This window comes from Cnephaeus nilssonii (assembly GCF_951640355.1).
Source record: "Cnephaeus nilssonii genome assembly, chromosome: 4".
NCBI classification, from domain to species: domain Eukaryota; kingdom Metazoa; phylum Chordata; class Mammalia; order Chiroptera; family Vespertilionidae; genus Cnephaeus; species Cnephaeus nilssonii.
Window position 1 is genome coordinate 72,735,094 of NC_137075.1, and position 20,844 is coordinate 72,755,937.

Below are 20,844 nucleotides of genomic sequence, written 5' to 3' on the forward strand. Positions count from 1 at the left end.
TATGAATAACTCCCCTAAATTATTATTTTTTAAAATATATTTTATTGATTTTTTACAGAGAGGAAGGGAGAGGGATAGAGAGTTAGAAACGTAGATGAGAGAGAAACATCGATCAGCTGCCTCCTGCACACTCCCTACTGGGTATGTGCCCGCAACCAAGGTACATGCCCTTGACTGGAATCGAACCTGGGACCCTTGAGTCCGCAGGCCGACGCTCTATCCACTGAGCCAAACCGGTCAGGGCTCCCCTAAATTATTTTTGATCACTAAAACGGTAAGAGATATATTCTAAGTTATGCAAGATGAACAAAATAACTGTCTCTTTTTAAACAGTTCATCTATTCTCCTACTCAAGGATATATATTGGTTGCTTTCCAGTTTGGGCAATTAAGACTAAAGCTGTTATAAACATCTGTGTACATGTTTTCGTGTGGACATATGTTTTCAACTCTTATGGGTAAATACGAAGAAGTATAATTGCTGAATCCTATGGTAAGAGTATGTTTAGTTTTGTAAGAAACTGCCAAGCTGTCTTCCAAAGGGGCCGTACTGTTTTGTGTTCCCACCAGCAATGAATGAGAGTTCCTATTGCTCTCCATCCTCACCAGCATTTGGTGCTATCAGTGGTTTAGATTTTTTTTAAAATATATTTTTACTGATTTCAGAGAGGGAGAGGGAGAGAGAGATAGAAACATCAATGATGAGAGAGAATCATTGATCGGCTGCCTCCTGCATACCCCCTACTGGGGATCGAGCCCACAACCCGGGCATGGGCCCTTGACCAGAATCGAACCCAGGACCCTTCAGTCCGCAGGCCAATGCTCTATCCACTGAGCCAAACCAGCTAGTAGTGGGGTAGATTTTTGTAACTCTAGTAGGTATGTAGTGGTATCTCACTGTAGTTATAATTGGCAATTCTGTAATGATATGCTGACCTGCCATATATACCTTCTTTGGTAAAGTGTCTGTTCAGGTCTTTTGCCTGTTTTTAAATCAGGTTGTTTGTTTTCTTATTGTTGAGTTTTAAGAGGTCTTTGTACATTTTGGAAACCAGTCCATAATCAAATGTCTTTTATAAAGATTTTCTCCCAATCTGTGGCTTGCCTTCTCATTCTCTTGACACAAGCTCATTTTAAAAGATTCAAATAATGTATTAGCAGCAGGATGAGAATATATGATCCCCATTCTTCTGGTATTTCCAGTCTCCTCCAAAGTGGTAGTCACTGTCAACAGCTTGGTAAACATGTTTTGAATCCCCTTACTATGCATCTATACACATAGCTACTCACAATCTCTCCTTAAAAAATTGTATAATATGTAGATGGTACCTCAATACAGCTCTTTAAACATACATACATACGTATATACATACATACATACATACATACATACATACATACATACATAAATAAATAAATGCCCCAGGAGCCAACTTGAAGAGGTCCCCCACTGGCCAAAGCTGAAAAATGAGCATCAGTAAAGATAATAATTATAGGGGGCTGGGTGGGGACAGGCTAAGGGGGGGGGGGGGGTGGAAACAATGGAGATATCTATAATAGTGTCAACAATAAAAATAATATTTGAAAAAAAACACGATTAAAAGGATAAACAATGCAAACACATCAAATACCTTTAAATTCAGAAATAATGATACTTAAAAACAAATGTAAATAGTCATCACTAAAGGATGCTAGTAAACTATTATGAAAACTGATAAATATATTAAAACTGGTATAAAGTAATGCATTATGATGAGTAATGATTGTTAGCTACTAGTTATTGAAAGAGTATTTTATCTGCTTATCCTACCTAATAAAAAGGTAATATGTAAATTACCATCACTCCGCTACGCTCACGATTGGGCCGGTGAGAGGCGCAGGGGGCGGGACTCAGGGTGGCCGGGGCAGCCGATTGGGCTGGCAGGAGGCAAAGGCCTGGCGGCGGGGACGGAGGGTCCCCGCCCCCCGCCCTTGCCTCCCTCCGGACGCGATCGGAGCCCCCCTGCGCCGCTGAGCGGCGGAGGCAAACGGAGGCAAAGGCCGGGCGTGGCCGAATGGGGCCGGCCGGATGCTGAGCTCGCATCGCCAGCGGGGGCGCGAGCTCAGTGTCTGCGCCATGGCTGTGCTGGGGCACAGAAGGGGCCTCTGGAGCAGCGAGCCCATGCCCCGGCCCTGGCCAGCCTTGCGGCGGGAGTGAACGGGCCTGTGGGGCCCGGAGCTCAGCATCTGCATGGCAGAGGAGGAACCAGAAAAATGAATCTTTCCAGTTCCTGATGCTGACAGCCCTATGGGTGCCGGGGTCCTCCACCCGCAGCCCCGTCGCAGCCCATCAGCCCAGGTCACAGACTGGAAGCCAGACGGGACCAGTGTTGCGCCGCAGTAGTGGGTGTCAGCGGGCATGCTACAGGCATCAAATCACTGCCACTGAGGCCACACACACACACACACACACACACACACACACACACTCGCAAGTAGTATGGTCCAAGGGGGTGACTCCTAAGGCAAGGCTCCCATGGCAGCTGATGCTCACTATGCCAGGTGAGGAAGCCAGACCTGAAAGCCCAAGCCCCCGGGTACCCGAACTGCAGGGCGTCGTGGGCCAGGGCCTTGAGGAGGCCCCAGGACAAGCATCTTCCCAGAGGCTGTGCAGAAGGAGGGGAGGTACCTCTAGCTATAGGCCAGGGTGAGGGATGCTGGTGTATTTGCAGACCAAGATAGGGCTGAGGGACCCCCTCCCCCGCACCCCCGTGCACGAATTTTGTGCACCGGGCCTCTAGTTTCTGAAATAAGCTCAAAAAGCTAGAAAGTGCCATCCTCTCCACACCTTTACTGATCTTCCTAGTAATTCCCTCTATCGCAGCATTTTTTACATTAGATTGGAATTGCATGTTGTATCTGACTCACTAATGTGCCTTATTAACAACTCCTAGTACAATGCCTGGCACAGTAGGGACTCGACAACGGCTAGATGAACTGAAATACTAAAGACTAGAGTTACTCATTTTCTCACATGTATAATCATTATAGACTATTCAACAGTTGACTAATTTCAACTTCCAACTCATATAGAAATTATCTTGACAATATGGGGAGGGGGACATCAGTTAAAAAATATAGACAGTGCTTTACAGTTTATAAAGGTGCTATGTAATATCTCATTTACTATTATAGGTATCTAAGCAACTACTAATACCTCTATTTTACTACTGTTACCTCACTTAAAGAAAAAAAGAAAAGGCCAGACTCAAAGTTAGTGTATTCAAAACACTTGACCACTTACCTGGAAACTAACCATGTCCCAAAATCCATCCAGATCTGTACAGGTAGTCTCCTTTTCACCTCGTTTATATTCACAATCATCCACTAGGCCTTCAAACTGTTTGAACCTTTCTTTCATAAGGAGTCTTGTTTGACCAACTGTTGTGCGAATAAGATCTTTAGCTAAAGGAAATAGGAGGTTTTTTAAAGTTAAAGGACAAAACATGACCTTTATTGCAAAGCCAACCAACTGATGAGAAGACCTTACCCCAAATACCCTAGGGCTTGCAGAATCAAATTCTTACCTTAAAGCAAAACAAAAATTTCTTCTACAAAGTGTTGTCATACAAATACTGTTCCATATTGATTTAAGTAATTTTCATTCAGAAAATATTTTTATATAATTAAACAATACCAGATATGGATGTCACTCATTGAGTCATATGAAGAAATCTGATAATAAAAAAGGCAAATGTCTAATTCTCAGGAATGACAATATTCTAGCCCAGCTGGTGTGGCTCAGTGACTGAGTGTCGACCTATGAACCAGGATGTCAGCCTGGGTTGTGGGCTCAATCCCCAGTGTAGGGCATGCAAAAGGCAGCCATCAATGATTCTCTCTCATTATTGATGTTTCTATCTCTCTCTTCCTCTCCCTTCCTCTCTGAAATCAATAAAATATAATGTTTAAAAATATTCTAATTATTTACATCTTTTAAATCATGTATCATTTTAGTACAGAGATGTTAGTGAACATATATTGAGAAATGAAAAAATTCTTGCTTTTTTGAATAAAGTATAAAGTTGGACAAAACTAGATTTTTAAAGTTTCAGATCAATGTAACCAAATTAAGATGAACAAAGCTAAAATGTAAAAAATACATAAATTTTCCCTCACCATCATCTGGGATGTCCAATTCAAGCTTCCTGTCCCATTCGAGGCAGTGTGAAGTTAATTTCTCAGTTTCTGACTGGAGAATATTTCTAAAATTATGACATACATTTCAGTTGTACAAATGTTTCTGACACTAATATCTAAGCATTAACAGTATGACACTTATAAAATGTTAATTTCCCAGAGATATTTTAGGAACTGTGATATATTAAAACCCAAACAATACAAGTGCATATCCTACATATATGTCCATCCTTCTACATCTAAAACTTATGTGGATGATTAATGCCAAGAACCCACTTTTCACGCTAATCTTTCTATTCTTATTTTTCAGAAGCTGAACAGAAAGAATCAGACATCCTATAGTTCTTAGTTCTCTGTTACCATCTACACTAATAAAAGAGAAAAATGCTAATTGACCGTACCTTCGCTACGCCCACAGCCAATCAGAGCGAGTATGCAAATTAACCTATAACAAAGGTGGCAGTTAATTTGCATACGCTGAGGGAGGGAGGGAGGAGTGAAGACTGAAGACAACTTAGAAGAGGGAGGAAAAGCGGAAAGCAAGGTGGCTGCCAGAGGGAAAGCGTGGGTGGGGCGGGGAGGGCGGCAGCTACAGCGGCAGCGCGAGTGGCGGCAGCGGCCGCTTGCAGGAATCTTCCTGCAAACGGGCTCCTAGTCTATGGAATAAAGACTAATCCAACTACCAAGACTAAGTTGAAGATAAAAACTGTTAAGTCTGGAATTTCAGTGATAGGGCCTTATAGATTCTCTGATTATTAAACTTTGCCTGTCCAAAGGCAGTGGTTCTCAATTGGAGTTAATTTGTACCTTCATCCCCCTTACCACTGACATCTGACAATGTCTAGAGACATTTTTTGTTGTTTGTGTTTGTGTGTGTGTGTGTGTGTGTGTGTGTGTGTGTTTAGGAGACTTTTGTTTTGTTTTGTTTTGTTTTGAACTAAAGGAGTGCTACTGGCCAGGGAAGCTACAAGACATGTGTAGAGGACCCCTCCCCATACCCACACCCAAAGAGAATTATCCAGTCTAAAATGTCAACAAGCCAAGGTTGAGAAACCCTGGCCTAAGGTAAACTGAATGTGATATAAAAGAAAACAATTTAACCCTTTGCACTCGCTTGCTTTTTTCTCGATTCCTTTATTTTACTCGGGATTTAATTTTTTAAATACCCCAGATTTTACAAAGCGCGGCAGTAGAATAAAAAACTGGAGTTTCTTTTCATACAAACTTATTTATTTGGATTTTTTAATATTTCAAATTATTGATACATTCAAAGAGTAATTTTAATCTCGATGCTAACCGTGTCGAGTCACACTCGACATTCGAGTGCAAAAGGTTAATTAATGAGGAAGGAGACTTGGCTTAGATTTGACATTATTTAGTTGGCAATGTCTGGAGGCATTGCTTATCATCTCAGTTGAACAACACAATGGACTAGGTAATCTCTAAAATCACTTACAATTCTAAAACCTTATGTTATAAAAACAATTAAAGTGGCTCTCAAACATATAAAAAAGATGACTCATTCATCATACAGCAAATGAATATTAAAACTACAGCAAGATATTATTCCTATTTGATTGGCAAAGCTCAAAAATTTATTAATATCGCATTAGAAAAGGTATTAGAATTTTCCTGCTACATTCACTCAAGAATAATAGTATGTAACCACTTCCTATGTGATGTGTTAGGGTCTTTCTCCAATTGCAGCACTCTGATTTGTTTCCAAGAGATTTAGGTGACATGAATTCTGTTAATTTTCACTCTTCCCAGTTGGAGAAACAATCCCATCTCATTATTTAGTGAGCCAAAGAGCCTCCTACCATCTCCCACTGTCCATCCTATGTAATAAAGATGTAATATGCAAATGGTCATTACGCCGTGAAGAGTAACGACCAACCGCATAATGACTGGATGACGGATCAGCAGGAGGGTGGGGCAGTGAGCTATAAGTGGGCGGCGGCGAGCTACAGGAGGGGGCAGGGGAGCAAGCTATGGGGGGGGACAGGGGGGTGGAGGGAACTACAGGAGGGCAGGGCAGCAGGCGGAGAGCTACAGGAGGAGGCAGGCTATGGGGAGCAGCGGTGGGGGTGGACAGAGGGAGCTACAGGAGGGCGGGGCAGCGGGTGGAGAGCTACAGGAGGGCAGCAGCAAGCTACTGGCAAGCTACTGGCGCACAGATTCATGCGCAGGGCTACTAGTCTTTTATAAAGTAAACATTAACTTGGTTTCTTGGGGGGGGGGCAGTGGAGAAAACAGAAATTCCCATACCTTGCTGGAGGGAATGTCAATAAAGATCTTTATGTGAAAGAACTGAAAAACACAAGGTTGTTCTTTGAAGCACACCCTCGCCTTTCTGTTCCCCCTCTTCTTCTCTACAGGCTCGTTACCTTTGCCTTTCCTTCTCCTAAGCTCCAAGGGCCCTTCTTTTGTTTCTATAACTTGTTTCCTGAGCCTGCGCAGCCCAGCTGGCTCACTTCTACTACCTCTGTAACTTTCTAAAGACACTTTCTCTTATAATTTGGGGAAAAAAAAACACACCAAAAAAACATGTTTCTGTTTGTCTACATATGCATTATCCATCTCTGGAAATATTCAGAAGAAATAACATTTGCCTCCATGGAAGTTTTAACTATGGGGTTGGGAGATAGAGTTGGGAAAGGAGACTTCTCATGTGTACCTTTTTCTACCTTTTGAAAATCACCCAAAATCAGTTTCTCCCAAATCAACTATTACATTAAGGTGAAAGCAGTTTAATTTTGGTCTTAAATGTCTAGACATTACAAATTTCTTACAGTAGGAACAAATGGACAAACCTGAAATATGGCACATCATGCTGTGGCTGAGATAACTGATCTTCATTTATTTCAAGTGATGGGACTTCTTTTATTGGAAAGCCACTTGAATTTTTAGTAGTATCATTTGTATTTAAGACATTTTCTATAGGTTAAAGAAAATATTACATATAAATTTCAAAGCAGCAACTCCTAAAATGACATCCCCCACAAGACAAAATTTTTTAATTCTTCAATTTTTTTCAGTTGAATTTCAAAGCTTTATTTCTGCTTCAATTTCATTCAACACATCTCTAAAGTGTCTTTCAATATTTTCATCTCTTCAAATTAAAATTTATGCCCGCTCTTCTCAGTCTGTATTCCTTATATGAACTGTCCCTCTCCCTGGACCTTTTCCTATGCTTTCTAACCTCTACTGACCCTGAGATCACATCCCTGAACTATATGGTGAAGAGGGGCTCTAAAACAAATCTGTAGTAAATAAAAATCCAGAGAAGTAAAAATTTAATTGAAATACCACACATACCTTTATTCCAAACTGTTAGAGAATCCAGAGGATACTGTAATTTATTTGAATCTTGATGTACTGTCTTGGCAGAGTCAATTTTACATTTTTGTGCCAAGATTTCTTTTGTTGTGTCTTGAGTCTTATCACTAAAAACAATAGCAAAAATATACTTCATGAAACATGAACCCTATATATCTGATTAAAGGATCTCAAAAATATGTTGCTTTTTAAAAACCTGTGATAAAATAGAAATTAGTTTCTATTTTTTTTAAAAATGTGTCTAAACTATAAGGGAAAAAATTTAAAGATCACAGCGAGAATGTCCATCTTTACTAAATGTAATGAGACCCAAAGATTCTGAGGATCTCTTAATAAAACATAAGCACTTAGTAGTCTTGGATGCTGCTGGGCAGTATCTAGTAAATTTGCTGCCAGCCAGTCTTTGCAAAACAACCTTTTCCTTTCTTTTAAAGATTACAACTCATTTCCTCCCACCCATCCCCTTTGCAAGCCAAGCATTTTTGTCTCTATAGTTTTTCTAAAGTAATACTCAGCAAAATACACAAACAAAAACCCAAACGATGTCTAAACTACAGTATTATAGCAGCTTCTTCTTTCCAAAAATTATTTCTAAGTATTATAATAAAGTCATTTATTAAATGCAAAAAACTACAAATAGTATCATAAAAATGATAATAAGAACACATAGGAAATGTCAAAACTGTCAAACATTATTGTAGCCTTCTGAAGAATTTTTTTAAAAGACCAAATTTTCATGATTTGTAATTACATCATTTACTAACTAAATAACAACTTTAAAAAGCACAAGACAAATCCAAGAAAGGCATTTGTTATCCATCTTAGCAAGGAACCTGCTATTAATATTACATTCTTACACTTCTGTTTTTAAAGGGGTCCAGGTGTAACTGGGTGTCAAGAAAGCATTGGCGCTTCTTGGAGTCATAGGTGTGACTTGATAGGTCTTCAGACCATCTAGTGGCTGAAACATAAAATCTTTAGGTGCGAAGGAATTCTTTCCTTTCATTTTTGCAGTATTTGTGTTAGGTAAGTTTCCCATTTTTGATAAGACTCCATCATTTGTTGCAGTGGTTTTCGAATCCAAATTATCTTCTTCACTATCAACTTGAAAAGAAATGACCTAGATGTGAATAAACAAAATAAAGTGAGAATTTCTCTTCTGAGGATATATTTGGCCAATTTTTACAGGCCTGAAAATGTGCAAGTTGAGATATATGTGCCATGTACATAATTTAGGAGTGAAAAACAAATACATCTAAATGTATACAAGGAATCAGAGAATCAGCTACACTAAACCATTGCTCTGATCCAGAAAGAGAGAGGACCAATCCTATGAAAAGAACTAAATAATAAGTTTTAGGTATTACAACAAATTGAAATATATGAAAACTAAGGTGGAAAAATTTACTCACCTAACAAACACATATCTTTTTACTTTAATTATAGTGATCATTACAATGGTGTGAGAATCATAAATCCAAAATTTATTGGATGACTACTATTGTCAAGGACTAAATCCTTTATCACATCATCGAAAATATTTTTCTATGTGACACAATAAGATTAACCATATAAAATGTGAAGCATATTTTCTTTTTCAAGTCAATTTAAATGCTACTTGATTTTTTTACTGGTAATATAATTGACATTTAATATTATACTAGTTTCAGGTGTACAGAATAATGATTCTATATTTGTGTATTTTGCAAAATAATCACCACACATAGTTACAATTTTTTTTCTTGTGATGAGAACTTTTAAGATTTATTGCCTTGGTAATTTTCAAATATATAATGCAGTATAATCTATATCTATCTATCTATCTATATAAAAAAGCCTAAGTGACCGTTCGACTGGTAGCTATGATGCACACTGACTACCAGGGGGCAGACGCTCAATGCACAGGCATGGAAACATAGAACAGACTGATGAATCTCAGAGGGAAGGGGGAAGGTGGAAAGAAATTAACCAAAGATTTTATATGAATACTAGAGGCCCGGTGCATGAAATTCATGCATGGGGGGGGGTCCCTCAGCCCGGCCTGCACCCTCTCCAATCCGGGACCCCTTGGGGGATGTCTGACTACTAGTTTAGGCCCGATCCCTCTCACAATCCGGGACTGCTGACTCCTAACTGCTCACCTGCCTGCCTGCCTGATCGCCCTTAATTACTCTGCCTTCCTGATGCCTGTAACTGCTCCCCTGCCTGCCTGATCATTCCTAACCACCTCTGCCTGCCTGCCTGATCACCCTAACCACCTCTGCTTGCCGGCCTGATCACCCCTAACTGCTCCCCTGCCAGCCTTATCACCCCTAACCACCTCTGCCTGCCTGGCTGATCGCCCCTAACCTCTCTGCCTGCCGGCCTGGTTGCCCCTAACTGCCCTCCCCTGCTGGCCTGGTCACCCCTAACTGACTTTGCCTCGGCCCCCGCCACCGTGGCTTTGTCTGGAAGGACATCCGGATGGATATCCAGAAGATGTCTGGTCTAATTAGCTTATTACCCTTTTATTAGTATAGACTAGAGGCCTGGTGCACAGATTCATGCATCAGTGGGGTCCCTGGGCCTGGCCTGCAGGGATTGGGCCGAAACCGGCAGTCCGACATCCCCCGAAGGGTCCCGGATTGCAAGAGGGTGCAGTTCAGGCCAAGGGACCCCACCGGTGCACAAATCTGTGCATCAGGCCTCTAGTTAACTATAGTTACCATGCTGTACATTATATCCCCAGGACTTACTTATTTAATAACTAGTAGTTTATACCTTTGACCACTTTTACTCACCCACTTAAACATAATTTTTAGAGGTTTCTATGTGTCTGATGCTTAATGAATTATGAACTGAAACCAGATTTTTTTTTTCAATCTGGACACGAGTTTCACGGTAACACTATCCCTGAGGCCAGCATGAGAATGAAAGTAAAAACTAGTGATATACAGATCATGTGTCATAGAAATGTACACTTGAAACCTATGTAATCTTATTAAACCAATTAAACCAATGTCACCCCAATACATTTCATTAAAAAAAATAGACAATAACAAAAGAAAACTAGTGATAATCCTTAAGAAGAAAATCAGTCTGAAGGGAGGAGCTCTGAGGTACAGTTGCTTGTCTGTGAAGATTCACCCTATATTGCCTTCCTGGAGGATCTGTTTGATTTTCAGTAGAATCTAGTCAGATTTTTATACTTTGACATAATGTGTTTTTTTTTTGTTTTGTCTTTAAGGTTATGGAATTGTAGTATGTATTATAAACCAAGGGATTGGTCTTCAAAACTGTGGCTTTTTTGAAGACTCTACTAGTCCCTATGCTAGATGTTACCAGAAATGTTAGGTTATTTAATTCTTCATACTAGTCTATATAGATATTACATGTTAGACATGGGAAAAGAAATGCATATCTTGTCCAAGGTTATATAATTAATTGGGGAATGGAGACAATATTCAAATTCAGGCTTAATTAAATCCAAAGTCAATGCATTTCACCCTTCCCCATCAAAGCTAATTCTCATAGGAAGGTTTCTGTCAACCGTGTTCTTATTTTCTTTTCTATGTCCAGTTAACAAAATTATGTTTTTTCTACCTATAAAGCTCTGAGGATAAGATACCTGAAAACAACAGTAAATCCTCTTACGCTTCTTTATGATTCAAGAGTTTTTAAAACTCATGTAGACTAACTTCTTGAGCAGTTCTGTATGTTTAATTTCAACCTTATGAAAGCAGCAATAAGGTTTCCAAAGTATCTAGAAATAAACAGATGTTTATAGACTACCTTGTCAGGTTTAGTTTCTACATTTTTCGCAGGCCTTCCTTGATTTGTTGCTTTTCTTTCTGCTTCATTAGCTAAAATAAAAATAAAATAAGTCATCCATTTTGACTAGACAGAAAATGCTTCATTTAAAGCACTAGGGCCTGGCCAACGTAGCACAGTGGTTGAGTGTTGACCTATGAACCAGGAGGTCACAGTTCGATTCCAAGTCAGAGCACATGCCCAGGTTGTGGCTGCAATCCCCAGTAGGGGGCGTGTAGGAGGCAGCCAAACAATGATTCTTTTTTCATCATTAATGTTTCTAACCCTCTCTCCCTCTCCCTTCCTCTCTGAAATCAATAAAAAAATATATATTTTTTTAAATTTTATTTTATTGTTTAAAGTATTACAAATAGTAGTACATATGTCTCCTTTTCTTCCCCCATTGACCTTCCCCCAAAAAATATATATTTTTTAAAAGCAGTAGGTAATTTGGGAAAGGGAACAAAAAAAAGGTAACAATAGGAATGTATATCTTAAAGAATTTAATGATTAAAAGTCTTATTATAAAATAAGGTAAAAACAAATTAAATTTCATGCCAAGTATAGACCATCTGTTTTAAAAAACAAAACAAGCCCTAGCTGGTTTGGTTCAGTGGACAGAGCATCAGCCTGCAGACTGAAGGGTCCTGGGTTTGATTCAGGTCAGGGGACATGCCCGGGGTTGTGGGTTCGATACCCAGTAGGGGGTGTTCAGGAGGCAGCCAATCAATGGTTCTTTGTCATCATTGATGTTTCTATCTCTCTCTCCCTCTCCCTTCCTCTCTGAAATCAATAAAAATATATTTAAGAAAAAAAAGGTGTTAAAGTACTTTACCTTTTGCCTCTGAATATCAAATATATATGGTAGAAAATTAGGAAAATTTTTAAAAAGCACAAAACAACAATAAAAAATAATCACCCAACAGTAATAATCACTGTTGACCTCAGGTACATTTTTCCAGTTGTTTCCTATGTTCACATATTCACATACATATTTTAGAACTGTGCTCATACTGTTCACCTTTTAACCTGTTTTTCTTTCCCCACTTAATATACCATGAACCATGTTATTAAGCATTTTTCCACATTGTTCTTAAATGTTACACCACCCCATTTTCCAAATAGATGGATTGTAATTTATTGGGGCTATTAATTCTTCACTTTGAAGCACTGCTTATACCAATTGAGGTATTTCCATGTTCAAGCACCCACTGCTAACTCGATGTTGGGGCACAGAACCTATCTTCAGGTAACTGGAATCTCTCATTTCCTCCTCTCTTACTCAAGGGAGTACATGATGAATACCTCAAGGACCAAAACATTCTAGTTTAGTCATTGACCAAGAAGCAGTTCTTACCATTAGTAGCTCTTGTCACTGGCTTTCTTGTTGTAGTAGATGAGACTGTTCTAGCCATCTGCTTTGCTGCTAGAGTAGCTGATCGAGTCATTCTTATTGATGTGGGCATTTCAGGCTGTTCAACTGTGGGGAAAAATAATCAAATCAAATGCTTTTTGTAATTATTAAATTATTGCTATGGCAACATCAGAGCTTATAATTGCTAATATTCCTACCTTTTTTCTCTTTGTTCAACACTTTCTTTTCAGAAGTTGGTCTTTGACCAGGCCGAGTTGTTTGAACATCATTCCCAATAGTAATCTATTTAAAAGATTAGGTGCTATGTGATTTAATTGCATAATGAATCAAACCACCACATTTCTAATCTGTAAACTGACCCCCTCATCTGAAATCTGACTATTGTAAATAACCCAGCAAAATATCCACTATATCAAATAAAATGAGATAAGGAAAAAAGTTTTCCATTATAAATTTTCTTACCACCTTTTTTTAGATTCCTAAAATTTAGAAAATGCTAATAATTCAGCATTTTTCTAAATTCTAAATTTTAAACATAATCAAAGTTATTAAAAAGAACTGACTATAATCATCTGAGAGTCCTTAAACATACCAGGCATGTCTTTACTTCAGGACTTTTGAATTTTGTCTAGAAAATCATTCTCCTAGATAGAAAACTCTGCCAGAGTTCTCTCTTGTATTTCCTTAAAGACTTTATTAAAAACTAGAGGCCCAGTGCACGAAATTCGTGCAAGGAGGGGGTGTGTGTCCCTCAGCCCAGCCTGCACCCTCTCCAATCTGGGACACCTTGAGGGATGTCAGACTGCCCGTTTAGGCCTGAACCATGGGATTGGGCCTAAACGGGCAGTCAGACATCCCTCTCACAATCCAGGACTGCTGGCTCCCAACCACTCGCCTGCCTGCCTGCCTGATTGCCGCTAACCACTTCTGCCAGCCTGGTCACCCCTAACTGTCCTCCCCTGCAGGCCTGATCATCCCCAACTGCCCTCCCCTGCAGGCCTGGTCCCCCCCAACTGTCCTCCCCTGCAGGCCTGGTCCCCCCCCCAACTGTCCTCCCCTGCAGGCCTGGTACCGCCCAACTGCCCTCCCTTGCAGGCCTGGTCCCTCCCAACTGCCCTCCCCTTCCAGCCATCTTGTGGTGGCCATCTTGTGTCCACATGGGGGCAGCCATATTTGACCAGATGGGGGCAGCAATCTTGTGTGTTGGAGTGATGGTCAATTTGCATATTACTTTTTTATTAGATAGGATGCTACCATCTCAGTGAGGCCCAATCAAAATTCTACCTAATTCAGTAACCATCATCTCCCTTCTTTTTTATTCCATCTGACATAATATGTACTTATTTTCTTATTGCCTATCTCAGATAAAAAGAGAATTATTTTGTTCCCTATTATATCGTACCTAGAGCCTAGAAGAACATGGTAGTGACTCAAAATGTATTAGATACATGAACGTTAGCTTCCTCACCTGATAAAGAGGCATGCTACTTGCCCCTTCCTCACTTTACTTTTAGTAATCTTCCTAGTAACTTTATCCATCAGAGTGCTTTGAAAATCTATAACTTATAACACCCACCCTATATGCTATATATTCCTATCTGCATTTTATGGTGTCATGAACTACATAATAGAATAGCAGTAAACTAACAAACAAACAAAAAAGGGTGTGACTCAAAGACAAAGTTTGGTATAGATCTCATAAGGGATGACTTGGCAAAGACTACTTTTTAAAAAATTTTTATTTATTTTATTTTTTTAATATATTTTATTGATTTTTTACAGAGAGGAAGGGAGAGGGATAGAGAGCTAGAAACATCGATGAGAGAGAAACATCGACCAGCTGCCTCCTGCACACCCCCTACCAGGGATGTGCCCGCAACCAATGTACATGCCCTTGACCGGAATCGAACCTGGGACCCTTCAGTCCGCAGACCGACGCTCTATCCACTGAGCCAAACCGGTTTCGGCTAAAAAATTTTTATTGATTTCAGAGAGGAAGGGTGAGGGAGTGAGAGAAACATCAGTGATGACAGAGAATCATTGATCAGCTGCCTCCTGCATACACCACACTGGGTGGGCAAAGACTATTTTAAAAGAATATTTCCTTAGCATTTAGTAAAAACTGTTCTATGTCACCATACTAATAACAGTGATTCCGGTAATATTAACTCTAGTAAAATAATCACTATACTTGAAGCTGGCAAATTAAAAATAAATTTACTTATTCTGAGAAAATAAAGTATAATGTGTCATTTTAGTAACAATTATCTATTATCAACTATACCTTAGTTTGCTCCATTTGGTCTTTGGTCTTTGACCTTGTCATCCGTACAAAAGATGGAACAGCCTTAAAACAATCAAAACAAGATTAAAAAATTTAAAAATGAACTTGCAAAATTACCTCCATGTTTCATTATGAAATAAAGTTCTCATTTTAAAGTTAAACTTTATCTGTAGTCATTTATGTCAAAAAGATACTTGCTAACATAAATTACTATTTTTTTCTGGTTCTGACCTGATTTAAATTATCTTTAAGTTAACTGAACCTGCCAACTTTTGGTATACAGGACAATGTTCCAACGGAGCCACACTGGCCAGGGCTCTTTCTGCATTATTAATTTAAAAATATATTTTTTTATTGATTTCGAGAGGAAGGAAGAGGGAGACATAGAAACATCAATCATTGATTGGCTGCCTCCTGCACACCCTCTCCTGGTGATCAAGCCCAAAACCTGGGCATGTCCCCTGACTGGAAATCAAACTGTGACCTCTTGGTTAATAGGGAGACGCTCACCACTGAGCCACACCCGCTGGACCTGTATTATTAATTTGATAATGGTACAACATCATTTAAAAGCCTCCCTTGACTCTCCATATCTCACAGGATAAATGCCAAGTTCTCTGGCATAACATTCATTGTCCAGCCTGGATCTACTTGCTTTCCTTGTTTTATCCTATTGCAATCTACCTACAGTTACAATGAGAGACCTGATTTTCATCTTTTGAGCTACTACTGTCATTCCCACCTCCTAGTAATTAGCTGAGTGAATAAAGGGACTAAGGGGAATGGGTAATTTTAGTCACTTAATCTCTTAAAAGAATTGTTTCTCAGCCTTTTGGCTAAAATCGAGTATAATCTCTTAAAGAAAAAGGAACTGTTAAAAGAAACTATTCCTCTATATCTACTTAGGATACTAAATTTACCTTTATTGGCTCAGCTTTCGTAGTATTCCGGTTTGAAAAAAGAAATGAAGGCACATCAGGTCTATAAAGACCCACTTTAAACACTCCTCGTTTAGCTTTCTCTCTTTGCTCTTTCAATTTTTGAAGTTGCTTTTCTTCTTTGTATTTCTGAAGCATTTGTTTCCGTTGCTCATGTAGAAGAGTTTTCACTGACTCTAAGCAGGAATAACAAACCAAACACAGTATATAGAAAATTTCAGATCAAAGTTATGCAAATGTCAAAAAAATCATTTTGTCTAATTTCAACAGCAACTAAGAAATGCTTTGAGAAACTTAACTCCTTAGCACTCTAATCACAAGTTATTTCAATCCCTATTCTTTTAAAATTTCTATTTCTTTTGCTTTTAATTGTTCAAATATTTATTAACTGCTTGCTATGTACCAAGATGTGTATTACTACCTTTTTCACTTAATTAAATTCTATAACAGTCAGTGTCTAAGCTGACCTCCCGTGATTCTAACCTCCTGGTGAAGTCATGCCCCTGTGTTGCCGTCCCCTCCATCAATGAACAGGGCTATAACAAAAAAAAGTACTATGGAAAAGGAGTATGACTTCCAAGACTAGATCATGGAAGACATTCCAGCCTTTGCCTTGCTCTCTCTTGGATCACTTGCTTTGGGGGAAGCCAGTGGCTATGTGGAGCCAGAAAGAGAATTAGGCAGCCCTATGGAGATGTCTACCTGACAAAAAACTAAGGCTGCCTGCCAAAAGCTAGCATCAACTTGCCAGTCTGTGAGTATCTTAGAGCAGATTCTCCTGTCTTAGTCAAGCCTTCAGATGCACTACTGGGTGACATCTTGACTGCAACCTCCAGAACTACCATACCCGACTGAGCTGCCCCTAAATTCCTGACCCACAAAAACTGTGTGAAATAATAACATTCTTTGTTGTTTTAAGCCACTAAGTTTTGGGGTAACTAATACAATGTTTTCTTTTTTAAAAAATATTTTTATTGATTTCAGAGAGGAAGGGAGAGGGAGAGAGAGATAGAAACATCAATGATGAGAGAGGATCATTGATTGATTGGCTGCCTCCTGCACGACCTCCCTGGGGATTGAGCCCACAACCCAGGCATGTGCCCTTGAACAGAATCAAAACTGGGACCCTTCAGTCTGCAGGCCAATGCTCTATCCACTGAGCAAAACAGCTAGGGCTACAATTTTTTTCCTTTGATATTAAAACTACTTGTCAGTTTCTCTAGCTCCCACTTATTCTTTTTTTTCTTCTTTATTGATTAAGGTATTACATATGTATCCTTATCCCCTCATTACCACTCCCCTACTCTTGCCCTCACCCCCCTGTTGTCTGTGTCCATTGGTTAGGCTTGTATGTATGCAAACAAGTCCTTTGGTTCATCTCTCCCTCTTACCCCCACCCTCCCCTACCTTCCCTCTGATGTTTGACGGTCTGATTGATGCTTCTCTGTCTCTGGATCTGTTTTTGTTCATCAGTTTATGTTGTTCATTATATTCCACAAATGAGTGAGATCATGTGATATATTTATCTTTCTCTGACTGGCTTATTTCGCTTAGCATAATTCTCTCCAGTTCCATCCATGCTGTTGCAAATGATAAGAATGCCTGCTTTTTTAGTGCAATGTCATATTCCATTGTGTAGATGTAACACGGGTTTTTAATCCACTCATCTGCTGATGGGCACTTAGGCTGTTTCCAAATCTTAGCTATGGTAAATTGTGCTGCTATGAACATAGGGGTGCATATATCCTTTCTAAAGATGGTTAGAGACTTTGAGCATGTTTTCATGTCTCTTGGCCTTCCTTATGTCCTCTTTCAAAAAGTATCTATTTAAGTCTGTTGTCCATTTTTTGATTGGGTTGTTTATTTTCCTATTGTTAAGTTGTATGAGTCTTCCCACTTGTTATTCTTAACTTAAGGTATTCTCATGTTATTTAAACTGGTTTGAAAAATATGAGTGGCTACTATGTGCCAGACATTTTTAGGCAGTAAGAATAAGTAAGAGAATTTCTGCCCTTGAAGGGCTCACACAGTATTGTAGGGAAATGAACACAATTTCAATTTGGTTTAGCACAGATCAAATAGTAGGAGAATACACGCTCAATAGAGACTCGGTACAAACCTGTCTGAGGAGATCAGGAAAGGTTTCTCAGAAGAGAGATTACCTGAGAAGGGTTCTGAAGAATAAGTACATGTTTGCCACTGGCTAAGGGTTAAAAAAATTCCTGAAAGATACCTGCACAACTCAGTAAATTTACTTTTAAAAAAGCATATATTTAAATAGGTGAATTTTATGCTGGAAATCAGACTTCATAAAGTTGCTTTAAAAAGATAATCCAGACAGAGAATAGAACGTACAAAAGGTCAGATGATGAAGTGGTCAATCAACAACAAAACCCCTATATCCTCAACTTCTCTGACTGTTCCCTTCATCTTTTGATCTCAGTAAAACTGGCTCTCCCTTGAAGACCCTGCTTCCCTAGTTGTCCTCTCCAGTGTTTGACTATTTTTTCCTCCCACACTGGTAATATCACTGGGCCTAAAGAGGGGAGGTGTCTCATCTCTGCCTCCCACTATTTCTTCCTCTTCCCTAAAAGATGCCAGCTTCACAGGTCATACTATCAAGTACCACAATTAGTCATCTATAGACCCTCCAGGTGTCACCCTTGTTCCTCAAAAGCTTTAGCTCCTAGTTCACTGTCACTGTCTCCATCACTGTTCTTGTACAAATCTTAATGAACCCTCCAATACCCTGGCCTCTCAATTCTTAGGCTTCCTTTCTTCCAAGGATCTTGCTTCTACTATACCTCAGCTGGGTCACATCCATACCAGTATTTCAACCTTTTTCATGTTATAGCAAACATAAAAAATAACATTTACACAGCACACTGGAGAACAGAGAGAGGCTGCTTGTGATCAAATGCAACTAGTCGAAGAGAGAGAGCTCTGACCAACCCAGGCCCTGCCTGAAACTTCAAGGGCTGAGAAGACCCATATATTGCCATACCTGTATTCATTTATGAGACAGCTAGGCCCTTGAGACTTCATTATTATCAATGAATAACTATATGTCCTTCATGAGCCCAATTTCAAGCAATCCACTCTGATTACCATATCTTACCTTTCCAACAATCCTTGGGTCCCACCAAGACCTACACTCTACTGCTCTACAATCATCCTTTTACTGTCTCTTACCTCTCTTGTGTTTTCAAGTTTCTTCTTAACCAATTTAGATTCCATGATTCATCATCACAATCACTACTTCAACTTTTGACCCCTCTCTCACTATGCTGTACCCTGGCAAAATTCCAACTGCTTATCTTCCACTTGGCAATGCATAACTGAATGGGGTTGGAAAAATAGACAAAAGCATGCTACCTCATCTCTATTTGTGACTATAAAACTCAGCTGGACCCTACATTTCCCATCTCATTATTCTTATTCTCCTCAATTACTATTTCATACATTATCCTCTCCTCAAATTTGAAATGGCTCCTCTCCCATCTGCATTCAAAGCTCCCACCTTGGTATCCGAGCCCACACACTTCACCTTCTTTTCTAGATAAGCTAGGTATGCCCCTATTAAAAGCCACCCCCTCCACATACCCCTCGATTCTGTTTCTTCTCACCTACTCAAGGACATTCTTCCAGTAATTTACCTTCTCACTCATCTATTTTTCTCTTTATACTGGGTTGTTGCCCTCATGAAGTTACAAACATGCAGTAATTCTTCCCAACACACATCCTCACCTAGCTACTTGCCTCATATCTCTATTTCAGTTTAAGGTAAAATTCTTCAAGAGAATTATTTATATCCATATTTCCAATTCTTCTCCTTCCATCCCCCTCACTTTTTTCAAAATTATGAAAAAATTCAAATATACACACAGTAGACTATAATAATACTAGAGGCCCAGTGCATGATTTAATCATGCACCTGGTGCACCAGCTGGCTGTCTGTCCGCTGGTGCCCCAGGCCTTCTGAAAGCCTCCAGCGCGGTGGAGGCTTTCGAAAGGCCTTGCGCCGGCGCAGACAGACAGACAGCTCCCCCGCTTTGGCTTTTGATCGCGGGGGAGCCGGCTGTCTGTCTGTCCGCTGGTGCCCCAGGCCTTCCGAAAGCCTCCGGCGCAGCCATGACACAGACGCTGAGCTCGAGGCAAGCTCAGCGTCCTGCTGGCCCAATCAGCTACCCCGGCCACCCTGAGTCCCGCCCCCTGCGCCTCCTGCTGGCCCAATCGTGGGCGTAGCGGAGTGATGGTAATTTACATATTACCATTTTATTATGTAGGATACCTATCATCCAGATTCAACAAGTACGAATACTTGCTGCACTTGCTTTGTTTCTGAAGTATTTGAAAACAAATTCTACTCAAAAAACTTTATCCATAAATATTTCAGTATGCACCTCTAAAATTAAAGACATTTTCTTTCAGAGTCACAATATCATTAACATGCCTAACAAAATTAGCAGTAATTCCACCTATTACAGAGAGCAGATTTAGAACTCCTATTTGTTTCAAATAAGTCTATTTTTTTTTTAACCATTGATTTGTTCAAGTCAGGAACCAAACAAGACCTATATATTGTATCTGTTTGTCTTTTAAGTCTCTTCATCAAGATATTCCTCCTTGTCCTTCTTTTCATGCAATTATCCTGTTAATAAAAGTTAAGTCCTAGAGAATGTCCTACACTCTGCATTTGTTTGTTTGATTTCTCCTATTTCTTGCTCATTCCTCTAGCCCTGGTAAGTTTTCTATAAACTGGAAATTATATCTAAGGATTTGGTTAGCGTCAAGTTCAACTTTGGGGGCAAGAATACATCCTAGGTGGTACTGCCAATCTCTCTTGATCCATGTCAATCTGGCTTTCACTTCCTGAACTTCACTCTACAAAAACTACTTACCAAGATCACCTGTGACCTCCTCAGTGAAGTTCAAATTCAC

At 39.6% G+C, this 20,844-nt stretch overlaps 1 protein-coding gene across 2 annotated transcripts in view; it reads right to left on the minus strand.

The window, feature by feature from the left end:
• The window catches only part of DLGAP5 (DLG associated protein 5), a 45,651-nt gene that overhangs the window by 21,626 nt on the left and 3,181 nt on the right, over window positions 1–20,844 (minus strand). For both annotated transcript variants that reach the window (XM_079767828.1, XM_079767829.1), the window contains exons 3-12: window positions 15,886–16,079; window positions 14,966–15,028; window positions 12,879–12,963; window positions 12,664–12,786; window positions 11,289–11,359; window positions 8,375–8,637; window positions 7,497–7,624; window positions 6,992–7,115; window positions 4,158–4,243; window positions 3,283–3,443 (exon numbers count right to left, since the gene is read on the minus strand). In XM_079767828.1, the coding sequence (XP_079623954.1) occupies window positions 3,283–3,443; window positions 4,158–4,243; window positions 6,992–7,115; window positions 7,497–7,624; window positions 8,375–8,637; window positions 11,289–11,359; window positions 12,664–12,786; window positions 12,879–12,963; window positions 14,966–15,028; window positions 15,886–16,079 (1,298 nt within the window). The remainder of the gene's footprint in view (window positions 1–3,282; window positions 3,444–4,157; window positions 4,244–6,991; window positions 7,116–7,496; window positions 7,625–8,374; window positions 8,638–11,288; window positions 11,360–12,663; window positions 12,787–12,878; window positions 12,964–14,965; window positions 15,029–15,885; window positions 16,080–20,844) is intronic.